Source organism: Furipterus horrens, unplaced genomic scaffold, assembly GCF_987537825.1.
Source record: "Furipterus horrens unplaced genomic scaffold, mFurHor1.1.pri manual_scaffold_4, whole genome shotgun sequence".
NCBI classification, from domain to species: Eukaryota; Metazoa; Chordata; class Mammalia; order Chiroptera; family Furipteridae; genus Furipterus; species Furipterus horrens.
The window spans coordinates 184,442,521-184,461,288 of record NW_028327174.1 but is presented as its reverse complement, the minus strand read 5'-3'; the positions used below and the strand labels follow the sequence as shown (position 1 = coordinate 184,461,288).

The following is an 18,768-nucleotide window of genomic DNA, read 5'->3' as shown; positions in this document are numbered from 1 at the left end:
GGAGGGGGTCCACTGTGGGTGGGTGTGATGCAGAGACATTGTGTGTCCCCTGCGGTGATGGCTGAGATGGCTCCTCCTCCCGCCCCTGTGAGGGAAGTTAGAGATTGCAGGGCAGTGGGGGAGGGGCTGTAGGGGTATCTTAGGAGCAGACTTGGTGTGGCAATTGCAGGGCGGTGGAGGATGGAGTGTAGGGGTGTCTAAAGAACAGACTTGGTGTGGCCTGGAAAGGAAAGAGATGCCAGGGGGACTCATGTCCATCAGACTTCAGTCTGTTCAGTGAGGGGACAGCTGTGTGACCTGGGGCAAGTCACTCCATGGCTCTGGATGACAGTTTCTTCCTCTGCGAAAGGGGAGTTGGACCAGATGACCACAGAGGCCTGCTTGGTTCTAATAGTCTGTAGTTCTCTAAGACAGCGCCGTCCAGCAGAACTTCCTGCAATGATGCAAACGGTTTATAACCTTCCCACACAGGCGCCCCTCGCCGCCCGTGACTACTGGTCATTTCTGAAATGGTCTGGTACAATTCAAGAACTTTCTAATCTCTATTTAAGGTTACCTAAATTGACTGATGGCTACCACACTGCACATTGCAGCTCTAAGATACAGAAGGACCCATATTAGAGAAAAATAAAACATACATTCGCAGCATGGTCAGTGAATGAATGTCACAGGCAAACAATGCAAACCAGGATTAACGTAACTTGTCCTGAATAGGCAACATTAGTCCCATTTTATTGGGTAGCCAAGAGGTCTGTGAAGCAGAGCTGTCAGAGGGATTGAGACAGAAGGAAAAAGCTTGCAGAAGGGATGGAAACGGGCACTTGAGTGGGCTTCAGTGACCAGGCCACCAGAGTGGCCGGCACATTTCCCTGCTGCCCTTCTAACGCAGCTGGGAAGGGAGCTGAGTTCTCATCAGCTCCTGGGTCTGCCCTTTCCTTCTGCCCCTTTCCCCCAAAACCAGCAGTGGTGATATTTAGGCCAGATGGGGACAAGGTGGCCTATGGACTCGGGGGTGCCAGAGCCCTGAGGTTGACCTTCAGAGCGCTCCTGAGTTTCCAAGGGTTTGATACAACCATGGGGTGTCAGGCCTCAGCAGTCAGAAATGTTTGCTCTGATAAAATATTAATCCAGTTATTAAAATATCTCCTCCTTCCCCACAACAAAGGAGCGTATCCGAGAACAACCCAGCACAAAGCTGCCTGACCCGGACATCATCCAGTTCTGTGTCTCCGTCTTCAAATGCTGCGGGCTCCTGCTCCCCGGACGGCATGGATCCACAGTTCTTAGAGGACTTCCACAGGGTGACCAAAGGGGGCTCCACCGAGGACTCCAGCCAGTACTACTGTGACAAGGTGAGTGAGCTTAAGTAGCCAGGTGACCCACCAGGCTTCCTGCCTGGTGCAGAAGCGCCTCATTTAAGTAGCTATAACGAAAAGAAAATGTATTCTTATCCACCATTGGAGAGGGAAGTTACATAATTGACCACTTCCAACATTTTCCAGAATGATAATGGTGATGGCTACTTAGTCTTGGTCCGTATCACACCAGACGAAGATGGAAAATTTGGATTCAATCTAAAGGTATGTCGTATGTATTCATAAGAAGTTTTATGCTCTGAAGCAATCTGTGGATGACTTTTCCATTTCCGTTAGAAGCGTGCCACATGCCTGAGGCTACATAAGGAAACTGCTCCACCCTCGGAGCTGGGAGTGTGTTCATATGGCTGTACCAGCTGCCTCATACCAAGTGCCTGTCCCGTGCTCGGTGTTTGCTGTGCACGTACTTATATCTATCACTTTACTGAGTCCTAAGCTGTGAAATTAGGATTTTTTAACCCCATTTTATAGACACATACTAAGGCTCAGAGACACGAGGGCCCACAGTTAGCAAGCAGACCTACCCCTTGAAGAGGAGTTTTGAGGAGAGCTTCTCAGCATTGCTAAGCCAATAAGGACAGCAGTCAGGTTGCAGGGCCCTTACCCTCCTTTGTCAGCCTCTAGGCAGCATCTGCAAATTCTGGCCTAGGGGCCAACCCACCTATTTTTGCAGATAAAGTTTTATTGGAACACAGCCACACCCATGCATTTACAAATGGTTTATGACTCCTTGTGCACTGAGATGGCAGAGTTGAGCATTTGTGTCCCACAAAGCCTAAAATAGGTACTTCCTAGTCCTTTACAGAAAAAGTTGACCAGCACCTACTCTAGAGCTGAGTGAGGGCAGGTGGTCTTTGCTGCCCACCCTACAGTTGCCCCTATGTACTTTTTTCCTGCCTCCCAGGAGCCCAGCTAATGACCTGCTCTCCAAGGTCGAAGCCTTCACAGCACATGACCTTGTCTGCGGCTTCTGTCTCCTCCAGTGTCCACTTAGAGGCTCTGCTTTTGGAGTCCTTCTGCTGGAGCTGTTTGCATTTTTTTTTTTTTAAGGAGTTTGCTTCCACTGAGTGCAGCTTAAGTTCATGGAATGTAGTGGGGATGGCAGTAGGAGCTTGGAGCAGTCTTCTGGTTAGCCCATTAGACCCAGAGGGCTCAGGAGCCTTGTAATTCTGCAAGGGTGCCATCCCTGGGATTAGAACAAGATGGGGAAGATGTACCCTCCCCTTTGCCAGGGAGAGCTGCGTGTCTTTATTGCTGTGAACTACTCATTTGTTTTTTTTTTTTATTTCACATATTTACAGGGAGGAGTAGATCAAAAGATGCCTCTCGTGGTATCGAGGATAAACCCAGAGTCACCTGTAAGTAACCGTGTTCTGTGACTTCCCCTCGTTGCTTTCCCCTAAATCTAACAGATTTCTATTTCTGTGTACTGTTTATCTCCAGCCAGTAGCACAGAGTATGTGAATGTGTGCATATGGATGGGAAAAAAAGAAAACCAGAGTCCATGTTTCTGAACCTTGCTGCTCGGTGTGGTCCCCACAGCTGCAGCTCCAGCGTCACCTGGGAGCTCATTAGAAATGCAGAACCTCAGGCCCCACCCCAGACCTCCTTAACCGGAATCTGCATTTTTAACAAGCTCCCCGAGTGATTGGTGTGTGCATTAAAATTTAGAAGTGCTGCTCAAGGGAAGGAAACAGAGGCACAGTTTGCTGTTCTGCTCACTCTGAGTAGGCACACGGACCCTGTGTGCCCTGCCACCACCCTGCCCCCAGCCCTCTGTCCAGGCCTCCTCAGCAGATCCTGTGCTTTTTTAAAGCAGCGAGTGAGCACCAAAGGGTCACTGTGCCTCCTAAGAAGGTACCAGTGTGGGCCTTTGCTCTTAAGTAACTCTTAAGCTGGCAGTTTACTTTTTCTTACTGCTTACAGCCCATTTCAAATAAGGAGGCTTTCCTTCTACCCTATTCTCTCTGTGCGTTGCTTCTCTGCATAATGGTTTCTGCCTTTGGTGTTATGCTAATAGAGTCTGTCTCTGTTGCAAGGTGGATAAATACTCTCTCTTAGCTGATGCCCTCTTAGCTGTGGAGCGCCATTTTCTAACAGCCCATCTAGAAAACCAGAGATCAGAAGCTACATAGTCATTATGTGACATTAATACGTGAAGGTTGGCCACCCTGAAGAAATGGCTTCTGTGATTTTCTTAGCCTTATTCTGAAATGTTTCAGAGCTTACATTCTGAGCGGCACTTTGTTAGAATCCTGCAAGCAGCTACCCCGCCTTCCTAGCAGAGGATGGAAAAATAATGACGCTAACCACCTGAGGGAGGGAAGGAGGCCTTGGTCGTGGTCTCGGGTGTCTGGGCTCAGAGCGCCAGTGCTCTTCCCTGGAGGACTGTGTTCTGGTAACCGAAGACGCTCGCTTTTCCCTCCCTCCTCTCAGGCGGACACCTGCATTCCTAAGCTGAACGAAGGGGATCAAATCGTCTTAATCAATGGCCGGGACATCTCAGAACACACCCATGACCAGGTGGTGATGTTCATCAAAGCCAGCCGGGAGTCCCACACCCGGGAGCTGGCCCTGGTGATCAGGAGGAAAGGTAAGAGCCACCTGCGGGGAAGGAGGCACAGGGGGGCTGCCTTAGCCCAGCGGCGCCAACATTTGAAAAACCAGCAGCTTTCACATAACAACCTGGAGGTCTGGCTTCTCCGTTGAAAAATGTGAAGTTCTCCCTGCAGAGGGCCCGGCCCCTCACAGCCGGGCCTCTGGAGGTAGGCAGCACCCACCACCCCCTTTATATACAGGGTCGCCAGCTCCTTCAGACCCAGCTCTGCCCACAGCAAGCACCTACCTCTTGTAGCTGCCTGGCCCTGCAGGCATTTGCATTTTCAACCCTTTCTGGAAGGATCAGGTTATATTTTATTCATGCGTGTTTGGTTTTGTTGGAGAGGCAGTAAGCAGAGGGGGCCGGGGCCTGGCTGCCTTCCAGTGGTTCTCACCCCACCTCCTACCAGTTGAGGGGCCTCGAGCAAGTCTCTTGCCCAGCGTGTGTTACAGTTTCCTCTCATGTACCATGAGGGTAACAACAGCCTTCCCTTCACGGAGTCCTAATGAAGAAGAAATGATACTCAACCTGAAACACCTAGAATAACCCCTGATCTGTGGTAGGCGTCCGAAGGATGGCTTCTATTGCACACCTTCACTGTTCTTGTTGTTGCTGTGAAACAGTCAGCTGAGTCCTTGAATGCTTCTGCCCGGCTTTAAAACACTAAAGGAAAATGCAGTCAGTGTGCAACTCAAAGCCCTGGCCTGACATCTCCATTCTGGCCTTAACAGGTGACTGCACAGCCCACCTTCTCTCACGCACCTGCCTGTCTCTGTTCCTACTAAAACTTAACAGTCCAGAGCCATCCGGTGCCAGTTGCCCTCCCACTCCTTGTGAGATTTTACCGATCCTCCAGATCCCCACCCACACCCCCCTGCTTCCCCCCCAAATCCCAGCACCCCGCTCGGCACGCAGTAGGCGTCCAGGTGTGGTAGAGGCTGCTGTCTGTGGAGCACCAGTGAAATGTCTTACACCGTGCTAATGACTTTAATAACTATCCTCATCAATTCTTATAACACTCTTATGATGTTAGTAGTATTATTGCAAATGAGAAGCTGGGGAAACAAAGTCACAGGGAGGTTAAGGAAGCTGCCCTGATGCTGTGTGGCCGGTGAGACCATGGGGTAATAGGGAAGGAAGGAATCCCGCGGTCAGGAGCCGGCCCCTGGGCCACGCCACAGGGGCCAGCGGGAGAGCACTCGGCCTGTCTGCGGTGAGGGAACAGACTCTTAAAGCCACAAGGGCAGTGCCACTGGTCTTCTGTAGCTGTAATGATAATAAGTTGATTTTTAAATAACTATTTAACTAAAAAATATGAGCTAATTGAGAGAAAAATAAGTAAACAGCATAGGGAGTAGCTGATATGGAAGAAATCACCAAAGCAGCGAAAGAGCTGAACTTCTCTCATCAGAGGAAAGAATGTGGTCTTTGGGGTCAGGCAGGCGTGGACCAAATTCCCGTGTCCCACCCTGACCACTTGTTTGCCCTGAGAGTCAGTTTCATCTGTGTAATGGGAATAATGACTCTTGTTCGCATTGAAAGAATTCTGTCCAACTCTGTGGAGAAATGTACACATTGTTGCTTCCCTCTCCTTGCTTGTTCTCTTGAAGGTAGTAAGGAGCCAGTGAAGGCTTTTGAGCAAGGGAGTGACATCCCTTTCAGGGCGATCCTAATGTTTCCAGTTTGGGAGATTGGAGAAGGAAGTACCAGTAGACAGAAGGCAGCAGCTGAGGCTGGGGAAGTATTGTGCAGGTGGAGGAAGCGGGGGTCCCGGGTTACTTTTTTCATGTGGAGTCTGATGTGAAGGGAGGATTCATACCAAAGAGGTAGTTCTGAGCACAGAAGAGACATTAGGACCACAGGTGTTGACCTGGGAGCCTCCCACCGAAAAGGTGGCTCTGAGTGGGAGCTTGACTGGAGGCTGGGGGACAGCATGCTGGCCCTCACTCCAGTGACAGAGAAAGGGCCCGTTTCAAGGGAGCAAATGGAAAGGAACCGAGAAGGGGGTGAGGGCATGGGATAGAAGAACCAGATCAGAGAGAGCCAAAGCGAAGATATGTTTTCCTTCAAAACATCCTTTCCCTTTCCTTTCCCTTTGGCAAAAGCCTCTGAGTACCAAACGCCATCCAGAATAACCAGAATAGTATGTCATTCTGTGTCACGAACACATTGTATCATTCAATGAGAAGTAGTGTCTTTGATGACAAGGATTACCATGTGCTTAATCACTTAATAAGATGTTTTAAACCACCTGCATCCAGGGGTCACCAATGTAATTTTGGGGGAGGACACCGATTACCAGAGCTTTGCCACACCGCCAGATGCGCCCTTTCTTGCCCACTACAGCTGTCCACTCCTTTGCTGATATCAAGTCTGAAGATGAACTGACCCAGCTTTTCCCAGAGGCCATTCTCCCCGTGTGTCCGGAGGGTGCGGACACCCTGGAGGGATCCATGGAACAGCTAAAGAAGGGCCTCGAAAGTGGGACGGTGCTGATCCAGTTCGAGGTAAGAGGGCCCCAGGGCCTCGGTGAGCCGCTCAGGTGCAGCCGAATCAGCCCTGACCCCAGGGGCCTGTGTGCATTGTGCAATAGCAGAGGGGCTCCAAGCATCAGGGCAGTGGAGTGGGCCCGGGGAGCGGGGATGCAGACCGCAGCCCGTCACTGAACTCTGCCTCACCCTCTTATTCTGGTAACATTCCGTAGTCATGGAGAAACGCATCAGAAATCAAGGAGGAGGGACTTCGGAGCTATTTAGCTGCCAACACAAAAGCTCCAGATGCTCGACAATAGAAGGTAGTGGAGAGGCAGCGTGGGTGAGCGCCCACAGGATGACGAAGGAGCCCTGTCCCTGACCCCACCAGCATCCTGTGTCATTTGTAGCAGTCAGTGCAATCCCATGAGGACATAGTGGCTTTCCTTCCCAAATCCCCCAGAACATGTGAACATGAGTAATAACCAAAGTCAGACGCTGTCTTCCTTTCCCAGAAAGGGCCCCTAATCATAGGGTTGTTACTGTTGACAAAAAAGTACAGACAGACTTTACGAAACAAAGCAGGACAAAAGAAGGCTCGGTTTTTAAGTCATTTTTACTGACCTGATCACTAACAGAAGGAAAGTAGAATGTGTTTATCATCCTGACTTTTTTCAAGGTAGGAGAAAGCAGAGTAGTTCATGCAATAAACGGTAGAAGAGCACAAAGGATCATGAAACAGGTTGGTAAAATAAGGTCATGACAAACACCAACATACACAGTTTGGATTCACAAATTAGGAAAGACACTCTCAGATCAAATTCAAAAGCAGCAATCAGCAATTCACTGTTTGCATAAAGGAAAACATCACAGAAGAAAAACTAGACAGTTTATCAGATGAATTCAGGAAAGTATGAGCGGTATGAATTTTGAACAGGAAGGAATGCAAAGCATAGAGTTTTGAGTGAAAAGAGGTTTCTTTTATAGTGGTATAAGGACTAGAATGTAAACAGGATGCATTATTAGAGCAATGTGTGTTGAACAACAGTAGAAAGTAAAAGCTCACAAGTGAAAGGTGAAGATAATGCATATCACTCCCCAAAAAATCAGCAGGGAGTTTTCAACTTCACAGCCATGGCAGATAATATAAACAAAAATAATAATAATAATAATAAGTTCCTATCTTGTGGAAATGAAATCAGGATTAAAGGGTAGGAATAATATAATTACTTGGCTAGAATTGGATAGACATATACTGACTATCTACAAAAAGAGAAAGCCCTTCTTGCCAGTGGCCTACAGAAGGCTGTGTGGGCTTAGGATTTTAAAAGAAAATGGAGCCGTTGTGTTTTCTGGCCTTGTGTTGCAAAAAGTTCAAAATGGAATATACGTTTTAAACGCTAAAACTGCATACTTTTAAACACTTGCCAAAATAATAGAGACAAGGAGAACTGAAAAGCCAGATACAGCCTATCTTCATTTTATTCATTTTTTGGTGTGAGAGGGGAGGTGGCAGGGGAAGGCACCGTGCAGCTGTGCATTCATTCGGGCTGAGCAAATCGGTGCTTTCCATGTGCCAAACACCAGATCAGGAGCACAGTAAAGGGGGGGAGGAGGTAGATTTCTGGCCCCAAGAAACTGACAGTCTGATTTTGGTAGATTTGAAGGGATGTATCATGAATCCCAGGAACAGCTAAAGCCCAAGTTCGGGCAAGATTCCATTGCACAGAAAGTATGTTCTATAGAAACTGGAGGTGGGAGGTCCCAGGAAGCCCTCTAGGGTGAAATGTACTATTACTAGAGGATGGATGGGATCAAGTGTGGAGGGGGCAAAGGGTACTCCAGGAAGGTCATGCCCTAAATGCAGACTAAGCTCATAAGGTGTCAGGTAGCAAAGGGAAATAGGCCTACCTGGTGTGTGAAGTACAGCAAGGAGCCCTGGGAGCTGGCTCCAAGAGATGGAAGTCCTTCAGCCTGCAGGGAACCGGTTGTCTTTGATCGCACTGTCCACCAGGAGGTGCTGTGGGCTCTCAATGAGGAATAAGATCTAGCTTGGTCTTAACCTGTGCCCATAAAATCCCCAGCACTCAGGATTAACATATGGGAATCCCCTGTAAGGTCTTCCTTGAACATCATTCGCTGGACTTCATGAAGTTTAAAAATGCTTTAAAGAGAAGTACCCACTTGTCCCCCATATTTTTGAGTAGTGTTTCTCGGAGATTGACACTCCAACCATATAGATATTACCCAAAGAGCTTGTTACACTGGGCCCAGACCACAGCTCCTGTATCAGCCACGTCGGAATGGGCCTAGATGTTGATACTCGTAACCACATCACTGGGAGGTTTTGATGTTCAAGCTGATTCAGAGGATGATGGGAGAAGGAGGTAAAGATCATACCAGAATCATTGTCCCACTGCTGCCTATCTCAAGTTTTACCTTTATTTAGAGCTTATAGTTGGACTAGAGCATAAGAAACTGACAACAGAAATTTTAGGGTTAAATTTTAGCTGGGTACACATTTACATTTTTTTTTCATTTAGTCAGGGTATTTCCTAGAAATTAAGTAGGGAGACTCTCTTTATAAATAACGTTTGCAGAATTAGAGAAGGCAGAACAGGTAATGCCAGAGCTGCTCCGTGATGGGGCAGTCTACGCACACTGTCCCGAGGAACCCTAGACTCTGAAACATCATGTAACAACCGCTCACAGACAGGGGAAAGAGGCCTGCATGGAGGCCAGAGGAGACTTCCAAAGGAAGCCGATCAGACCAGAAATGAAGGCAAATGGAAACCTTTCATGAGCATGTACTGTGTGCCAGGGGCTTTGTGTGCATCACCTCACGGAGTTCTCACGGCAGCCCATGGTACAGGTGAAGAACCACAGTAAATGGCACCGCCTCATTGGAACCCAGACAGGCAAACTCAAGAGCCTGCTCTCTTAACAACTCTATCACCTCTGCAGACAACAAAAGGTGTTGACAAGTGAGAGTTTGTCATTAGGCTGGGACAACATCAGAGCTACAGAAGACCTGAGAAGCTATGTAGCCACATGTGCTGGTTTTCAGCACAGCTCACTTTGAAGCATATTTTCATTAAGGGAGATTCCCTCTTACTCGTGTGGCTTCCAATAAACAATCACAAATGTGTTCTAGAAAGCATTTGGTTACAGCTGTAACAAAATCGCAGTTAATAATTATCATTTCTGTAGCACTCAGAATCTGCCAGGTGTGTTTCACCTGTGTTGTCTCTGTTGACTCTCACAACAGTTCTGTGGAAGAGATATGGCCAGAACTATTAGGGTCACTCCTTCACAGATGGAGAAAATAAGGCTCAGAGGTGAAGGGACTTGCCCAGTGTCACACCGGTGAGAGATCCAGGATTAGAATCTACACTAAAAGTCTAACCCATTGTCAGAATTCACCATGGTCAGCTGTGACCCAGCTCTTCACCTGAGAGGCCTTCCCTCCAGCAGCTACTCTGTCTACCTACTCGGTGTGAACAGTGGGGCAGCATTTGTCACTGGCCTCAAACTGCCTAGGTAGTCTACTCTGTTCAGCCAAGGTAGGGCCTTCCTCTGGTCTCATGTAAAGGAAAGATCTGGGGTTCACATAGCTTCAAGTTCATTATCACCTCCAGGACATTCTTTTCCTTTAAGGAACTCATCCATTCAGCTCCAGCTTCATTCCCTCCTGAGAATAACTTGTGGTTCAATCCATGCTTTCCCTGAGATGCCCATTCTGTTTAATCCAGAAGGCAGCTATGAGTTCAGCATAGACGTCCCTGGGTAAAAGCTAAGTGATGGTGCTGACTTGTCCTTTGGGAACCAGCTTCCCAGCAAGGGACCCTGTGCCCATCCTCATCCAAGGAGCAGATGACTTGCAGCTTCCTTGCCCTGTTAAGACCTCTTCGGAGACTTGTGGGATGTGATTGATAGCAAATAAGGGACATCTATCCACCCTTCCCAGCTAATGAGTTCAAGCAGCAGCTGCAAGACTCCATCCACTAAAGGTCACATCAAATTCAGGTGGCCCTGCCACGCCACCTTGGCTTCTTCCATCCTCACCCAAACACAAAGCCGTCTTCTTCTGACCTGTTTTTCTTTAACTCACTCCTACATCGCCCATTGTAGGAAACATCCGTCTGTGTCAAAACAAGTGACTCACTGGCTCCTTTGGTCAATATGAAAGTTGATTTGGAAGGACATAGGTCACTGAAGACTTAATGAGAGGCTTAAATTGACAGATGTAGGAATTAGTTAAGGCAATTTACCTTCAAGATTAGAACTCACACCTTAAAGGGGGGGGGGGCACTTAAAAATATTCCAAACAGTTTTTTTCCTTTTTTAAGAAATGAAAATGTTACATAATGTGTGTGGAACACAGGGAGCAAACTGTGAGGGATTTACATTGCAGGTGCCGCCCCAGCTCATCATTGTCTGTGAAAGGGACCCTGTGAGAAGACCTTGATGTGCCAGCGATGGCAGCTACATCCAGGACCGTGCATTTAAAGCAGTGCTATTTGGAGGTCCCAAAGTTAGAGCAACAATGTCAGTTCATTTCAGCAAACCTTTATTAGAAGGTCAGGAGAGGCTCCAAGTCCCCTCTGGACAGCCTGTGCCTGCTTGGGAAAGGGGAAGTCTCCAGTGTGGACGAGCTGCCCATGAGTCATGAATTACAGTGTCCGCAAAGTGGTACTTGGGGCCTTCATGAAAAATGAGTTGCCCTTTGCCTAATTTATAGCTCTGTGCCACCTCTCGTCAGGCTTTACTCAAGTGGCCTCTGCCCTTTGTTTAAAGCAGCAAGTATCTTATTCCTTAATGACACCAATTTTCATTAAGCACCTACTATGTGCCAGGCACAGTGCTGGCCTAACGTTTTTGGTGGTGAACCAAACAAGGAAGATACCCGCCCTCATGGAAACTATCGTGCTTGATCTGGGAAGCAGACTCTAAGTAGATGTTTGAAGGTCATCACCCTGTGCTAGGCTCTGGGCCATTGCTGAGGGCGTGAAAGGGAATCTGTTTCCACTGTTTGCTCTTCCCTTCCCCATTGTCCCTTCAAGCCCCCCCCCCCTTATTTTTTTTCTTTCTTTTCCCTTTTCCTTCCTCCTCCTCGGGTTCTCAGCCTCCAAGAGTTCCGGTGGGAGGTCGCCCTCATCTGGTCACACAGTGGATGGAGTGCTTGCTTCTGCTCTGCAGGCCGTGGCTGGAGATCAGTCGGGTGTCCGGGGCCCTCATCCAGGGGACGTGACTAGATGTCACCTCTTGGGTTGGGCCAGAGGTCTGAGGAGATCAGCGTCCTCTCTTGATGCCCTCTCTCTCATATGACAAGGCTTCTGGGAAAAAAAAACCAAAAACCAAATCTGTGTCATCTCACCCGTCCCACCTGCACCGCGGTGCATGGCTCCAGCTCCCGAAGTGCAGTTTTCAGTCTCTGGAGGCCAGAGCTGGTGACAAGGACACTTCAGCAAAGCTTTTTAGGATGTACCTTACTGTCACAGCTTCTTCGAACTGCACTCTGATGAGATGAGAACAAAACCTTTTAGGGAATAAAAATTAATAGTTTTTAATAAAAGTAAGTGGTCTTACAACCCCTGTTGCTGTGACTGTCTCCAGCCTCCTGCTGGCTCTGGTTCTCGGGTGCTCTGCCGGCCTCACATTCAGCCCGGGGCTAAGCGAAGGAAGTTGCATTTTCCCAGTGTAGTCATCTTTGACTCATTTCCCTCCACCCCTGACCCTTCCAGAAATATGCTCCTGTGCTTCCAACACACCTCTTTGCACTTGGGACCGCCTCCTCGGCAAATTGAAGGAACTTGAAAGCCAGCTCTTAACACCTTCAGATAATAAGTGTGTGGATAGGACTGAAGTGATTCAGTGGAAATGGGGTTCAGTGTTAGCCTTGACACAGCAGCCATAGGTATGAGTGTATTTGCAAACCTTCTAGAGGACCCCTAAAATCTTAGTTTTATTCACCCAGCTTTTGGTAAATATTTTTTATTTTTCAATTTTATGTATAGATTTTTCTGCAGCTCTTTCACATGAATCATTTGAATGTAAAAAATAACTTGCCTTGTAATAATTCAAGTAATTCAGAAATAGCCAAAGTAAAATTAATAGTCTCCTAGCCCCCATCTCCCTTAGCTTCTTTCTCTGTTATAATTTACAAATAATTTGGTGGGCACCCTTCCATACTTGTTCCAATGCTCACGCAAATGTATTTTATACATGTATATTTATATAAGTGTGTGTACACATGTATATAGTATATACACTGTGTATACCACTAGGGACTCACTACTGTGTGTGTGTGATATATATATATATATATTCTGTAACTTATACTTTTCACTTAAAAATAGATGAATGGAGATCCTTCCAAATGTGTGCTTTTACTCTTTTTTTTTTTTTTTATTACTTGCATATAATTTTGTGGTATGACTGTATCATAGTTTAAATCAACACTTCTCCCTGTTGGGGAATACTTAAACTGTTCTGCTAATTAAAAAAAAATAGTTTGCTATAGATAAATTTCATTGATATATATCTTTATATATATTTCCATCAGATGAAGCCCAGGCTGTGCACACATAAAAAAATTTTAAACACTATTATAGTAATTTATTTTTTATTTTTAGTATTCTACAATCTTATCAACAGGTCATTATATTCCTGAGATACTTATATATTTACTATAATTAAAGCCTTTTGCTAGATCTATACTTTTCTGCTAGGCCATCTCAATTGATTACATTTACATTTTTGTTATTTGGGAAAAAAAAAAAAGTCAGTTTACCTCCAGTTTAGCTTTACTGTTTATGTTTGCTTAATTAGATTTTACTTCCGTTCAGTCAATCAGTTAGAACTGCAGGATTACTTAGGGGAATTTGACTCTGATAATCTCCTCTTTTCCGAATCAAACCAAAACCTCCAATATATCATGATTTTATTTCTAGAATGAACTTGGAGGGTCCATTAAAGTTCACAGATATTTAAGAAGTTATCCAGTGGCTACTTGATTGTTATGAACTGAAATTATAAAGATGATCAGTAGCTGAGCTTGGGGAGAGATGGGAACTCTAAACATTTAGTAATTGTATAAGACAAGACACAATTATCATTACCCAAAATCTCTATGCTAATTCTCCTGGTGATTTCTAGGCAAGTGGTTTGTTTAATGATAAAAAAAAATAATAATAAGATTAAAAAAAGAACTAATAAGAGAAAAACCAAGAGAGGCTGGTTACAAAAAAAAAAAGTTGCAGAAACATAAGGGGCAAAATAACATTCAGCCTCCCTATTCAAATTGCAAACATATTTTAGTTGATGATATTGGCCACAATCTAGTAAACTTACCATTCTCATACGCCCCTGTAGGGCAACTTGGCTATATATAAAACCAAGTCCTTCAAAATATGCTTTGATGCAATAATTCTGTTTTGGGAAATTTATAAGAGTAAAAAAAAGATTGAGAACAGTCTAATCAAAAATAGGGTAAAAGTTAAAATAAACTATGAGAAACTATAGATTATTGAGACAGTAAAAATCATGTGTATAAAGAATACTTAGAATATATAACGACACAGGGAACTAGACACTATATAATAACAGGCTTCCAAATTATACTAATATTTCCCAGAACACTTCTTATGAGATGTGAGATTCTTCATGGCCTCATTAGCTGAGAAATGCTTAGCTAATCATCATTAAATAAGCTTATGCACTGCAGGACTTGTCTTCTTGGAGGATCGTAGAACATAAGACGGGTGTAATATTTTCCAGATCTCTTTGACCTTGAAACCTGTTTTAAGGAGTACCTATTAGCTTCTTTCAAAACACTTGGGTTCCGTAAAACATAGTATGGAACACGGTAATATACAGTTCAATCTCAGTTTTTTGTTTTTAAAAACCTATGTATTATGTGTCTACATATATGCTTATGTATATCTATATACACATATGCAGAAAAGTATGAACTGGAGAAAATATGAAAAGGGCCCTCTCAGGGTTGTGAAATTATTGGTGATTTCCTTTTTACACTAGTCTGAATTTCCCAAATTCTCTACCAAAAAAGAAAATCACTTCCAACATTGAAAAGATTGTGTTGTTTTTAAATTCCCATAAAGTTAATAAAAAACCACTGGTGAATAGTGTTTCACTTTGGAGTTCAGAGTGAGAGAAACAGTTGTGCAGAAAAGAAAGCTCACGGGGGCGGGAGGAAACTTTGGGAAGGGGAGGGATGTGTCTCCGGCCTTGGTGGTGGCAGTTTCCCTGGTGCGGTGCGTGCTCCTCCCCAGACTTGCGGAGTTGTATACAGTAAGTATGGGTCCCCTTTTATATGTCAGTCATTCCTCAGTGAAGTGGTCCCAAGGACAGAATGAAAACTCAAGCGTTGAAGTCAGATCTGAGTTCAGCCTGTGGTTTGTGATCTAAGCATTTAATCGCTGCCTCTTCACTTGCAAAACAAGGATACTATTAATATCTCTCACAGAGCTATTGTCAAAATCATATCAGGTACACTGCTGGGAGACGTGCAGAGACTGTTCTGTTTGAACTTTGTGCTAGCGATTGTGTGCACAGGGGACTACTCTTTATATGAAGTTTACTATGTATGGGAATGAATGTTTTTACTATAGAAATATGCTTGTGAAATGAATGAAATGCTTCTGTTTTTAAGCAAAATATATGGTTCACTCCATTGAATTGGAGGGAAATGTTTTTAGACTAAGGTAAAAGATTTCCATTTACCTTTGAGTCATAATTTTTTTTCTTTACTTGCTTTTAGCATTTGTCAAATAATTGTCATAAAGATGAGGTCTTACTTACTGCGATCCAGTATTTGTGATTCAGACAGATAAGACTTTTCCCCCTCAGAGATTCTAATGCTAAAAAAATAAAAAATAAAAATTGAAGAACTTTGCTTCTTATGGAATTGTAGACTTTCTTATTGGGAAGATTTTTCTTTTAATATATAACACATAATCATTTTGAAATGTTAATATTTTGGTGCCATGGATGGTAAACTTTGTTAAAGCATGTTTTCACAGTCCCTTCATAGCTGATTTTTCTGCAATGGCCTTTTACGTCTCTCTTTGCCATATAGCAACTCTACAGAAAGAAGCCTGGTTTGGCCATCACGTTTGCAAAGCTGCCTCAAAATTTGGACAAAAACCGCTATAAAGATGTGTTGCCTTGTGAGTATCCGGCATGAATGCGTCCCCACCCCCCCACACACACACACTGAGATAATGTTTCCCTTTTTAAAACAGATTGTCTGGTATTCTGGAACGATCTTCAGTGTGTCTGTAAACACCACCGTCTTTATTGCAGCCATCTCAGACTGAGAACAGTTGGGGAATAGTGTTTATGCTAATGAGGCGAGAGCTGCAGATGGGCTGGGAACTGAACGCTTGTTTTCTTCGTAGGACAAAAATAACGCTCAGAATAATGGGTAACATTTTTCTTCTCCCCCACAGATGACACCACCCGGGTATTATTGCAGGGAAATGAAGATTATATTAATGCAAGTTACGTGAACGTAAGTTAGGACTCTGGGTAATGAGGACGCGCACATTAATCATTGTAACAAGCGTGACCCTGGCGTGTGGGGGGCTTTGCAGTTGACGACTGTGCTTTCCTGTTTGCTCCCTTATTTCAGCACAGCAGCCATTGAGGGAAGGCAGGATAGTCTCATTTTACCGAGGACAAAACTGAGGTTCAGAGAGAGTAAATAATCTGAAAAGGCACAAAGCTAACGGAAGATGAGACCGAAAGTCAGATTCTGTGTCTCTGACTCCATCGTCCACGTGCCTCCTGTCCTCACCTGCTGGCATTCAGGTGTTTGGGTTGGGATTGGGGTTTTTTTTGCCAGTGCTATGTTTGTAACTTTCTGTGTTCCCCCCGGTGCTATTACTGTACATCCCATCTAAAATAAGAAAAATAAAAACACCTCTGTGCACAAAACCCAAAGAGGGGAGGGTAAAACCTTTCACATGTTGTGGGAAAAGCATTCATTTCACTCTGAAAATACATCTTGGACAACTTAGTGGACCTCTCTGAACCTCAGTTTCCTCATCTAAACCAAAGATTGGCACCCTTTTTCTGTCCAGAGCCAGACAGTAATTTTGGTGAGGCAAAATTGAGGATGTTACCTAGGTACTAACGCAACTATTTAAATTGCAACTATGTAAAAATGTAAAATACCACTCTTAGCTTGCAAAGCAGTAGTCAGATTTGGCCCTCAGGCCATAGCTTGCCAACTTCTGATCTAAATGAACAGATGATTTCTCAACTTACAGAAAAATATCAAGTTTTCCTAATAAAAATGGACCTGGTCAGTGAGTCCACTCATTCCATAACATCTGTGGGACTCATCGATTCATTGACCCTCACTTTAATTCCTGGTGTCTTGAAAGCAGAGCCTCAGAAATGGTGGGGACAGCTTGGCTTGGGGTGGATGATGTATTATAGAACTATACACCTGAAACCCATATAATCTTATGAACCGTGTCACCCCAATAAATTCAATTAAAAATTAAAAAGAAGGAGATGGTAGGGGCAGTAGGACCACACAGCCCAATCTCTTGAGTTATTGGGGTGGGGGGCGGTGAGTACTGACACCAGGGTTGAGGAAGCAAATCAAACCCTGAATTAGGTGCCACCATTCACCTTCCCACTGAAGAGTGAGTGACTTAACGCTCAGCAGGTTCTGAGTGTCCTTTCATAGAAAGTTAAAGCAGGGCGGGATGGCGGAAAGACACTAAGGGCAGCTGAAAACATTTTAACATTTTGACATTAATCAACTCCAATGGTAACTATGAGGCGATGGATGTGTTCATTAACTTGATTGTGGTAATCATTTCATGATGTGTATGTGTATCAAACCATCATCTGTGCATCTTAAATATCTACACTTCTATTTGTAAAGCCAGGGTTGGGGTGTGAATTGATCAATTTCGTGGCATAAGCATTGGTGATATAAGCCTGTATAGTTGAGGCTTTTTTAGGGCTTTAGTTTTATTTTTTTTACATTCAATATTAGTTTCAGGTGTACAGCATAGAAGTTAGACAGTCATAGGCTTTACAAAGTGTCCCCCTGATATTTCCAGTGCCCACCTGGCGCCATACATCGTTATTACAGTATCACTGACTCTATTCCCTGTGCTGTGCTTTTACATCCTCGTGACTGTTCTGGAACCACCAATCTGTGCTTCTCAGTCCCTTCACTTTTTCACCCAGCCCCCCAACCCCCTCCCACATGGCAGCTATCAGTCTGAAAATACAGTACTGATTATATTTAAGATAGAGCAGTGAAGGTTATTTAGACTCTCCTGATACCTTGTAGGTACATTTCTAATTATTGCCCACTGGGTATCACAGTTTTATCTTAAATATCTAATGCTAGCACTTCTGTCAAATATCTTTCAAGGATCTTTAAAAATAGCTTTTGAAAAATTTTTCTTACTGGCCGTAAATTGATGGAGGCATTGTTCTGGTGGGATGTCAGTTACCGACTAGAAGAGTTTAAGATCCAGCTCCCTGTCCACCTAGTGTCAGTGACAGATTCTAATGCCTTAACAATCTCTTGCCAGATGGAAGTTCCTGCTGCTAACCTTGTGAACAAGTATATTGCCGCTCAGGGACCCCTGCCACATACCTGTGCACAGTTCTGGCAAGTCGTCTGGGATCAGAAGTTACCACTCATCGTCATGCTGACGACTCTCACAGAGCGAGGGCGGGTAAGTGGCTTGATTTCCAATTCAAATGCGTGCATGTCACCATGTTCTGTGGAGTGTGAATCTCGGAGCTGAAAATGGGTCTTAAATGTCACCCAGTCTAGCCCCTACAGGACCCGTAAGTTTTCTATAAGGAGCTACTGACTGACTTCTCTAATGACAGGAAGCTCAGCACTCCTCCCCGCACCCTGGCCTTCCCCAAGCCAAGGAATGACCGACAGCCCCTCCCACTCCTGCTTCTGAGCCGTTGCTAGCAGTTTCCCTTGCGTCGCCTCACCTGTCCAGAACCCCTGTGTGGGCTGTGGCTCCACCCACCCAGGACAAGTGCCGGTCCTGAGGAGAGCAGTGTGGGGGCCAGGGGCACAGCGGTGGTGAAACGTAGGGGAAATGACCACTTCTGTCAGCCTCTGCTTGTGTTGCAGCGAAACCCATTGCAAAAATGGGTAAGAGGGGCTTAGTTAGCAGAGTGATGGACACCGGACTGTGATTGGCAGGGCACGCATTTTCCACGGGAACAGATCACTGATTATGTAACGGAAATCAGCATGCAAGGGATACCTGGGTCATGAATGCTCTAGCTTGTGCCTGCA

The 18,768-nt window shown here is 45.1% G+C and overlaps 1 protein-coding gene across 7 annotated transcripts in view; it reads left to right on the top strand.

Annotated features, from left to right (window-relative positions):
- PTPN3 (protein tyrosine phosphatase non-receptor type 3) overlaps nucleotides 1–18,768 on the top strand; it is a 133,849-nt gene that overhangs the window by 103,385 nt on the left and 11,696 nt on the right. For all 7 annotated transcript variants that reach the window (XM_090274537.1, XM_090274536.1, XM_090274541.1 and 4 more), the window contains 8 exons: nucleotides 1,166–1,352; nucleotides 1,503–1,580; nucleotides 2,678–2,734; nucleotides 3,813–3,969; nucleotides 6,322–6,482; nucleotides 15,547–15,637; nucleotides 15,920–15,981; nucleotides 18,035–18,181. In XM_090274537.1, the coding sequence (XP_090130663.1) occupies nucleotides 1,166–1,352; nucleotides 1,503–1,580; nucleotides 2,678–2,734; nucleotides 3,813–3,969; nucleotides 6,322–6,482; nucleotides 15,547–15,637; nucleotides 15,920–15,981; nucleotides 18,035–18,181 (940 nt within the window). The remainder of the gene's footprint in view (nucleotides 1–1,165; nucleotides 1,353–1,502; nucleotides 1,581–2,677; nucleotides 2,735–3,812; nucleotides 3,970–6,321; nucleotides 6,483–15,546; nucleotides 15,638–15,919; nucleotides 15,982–18,034; nucleotides 18,182–18,768) is intronic.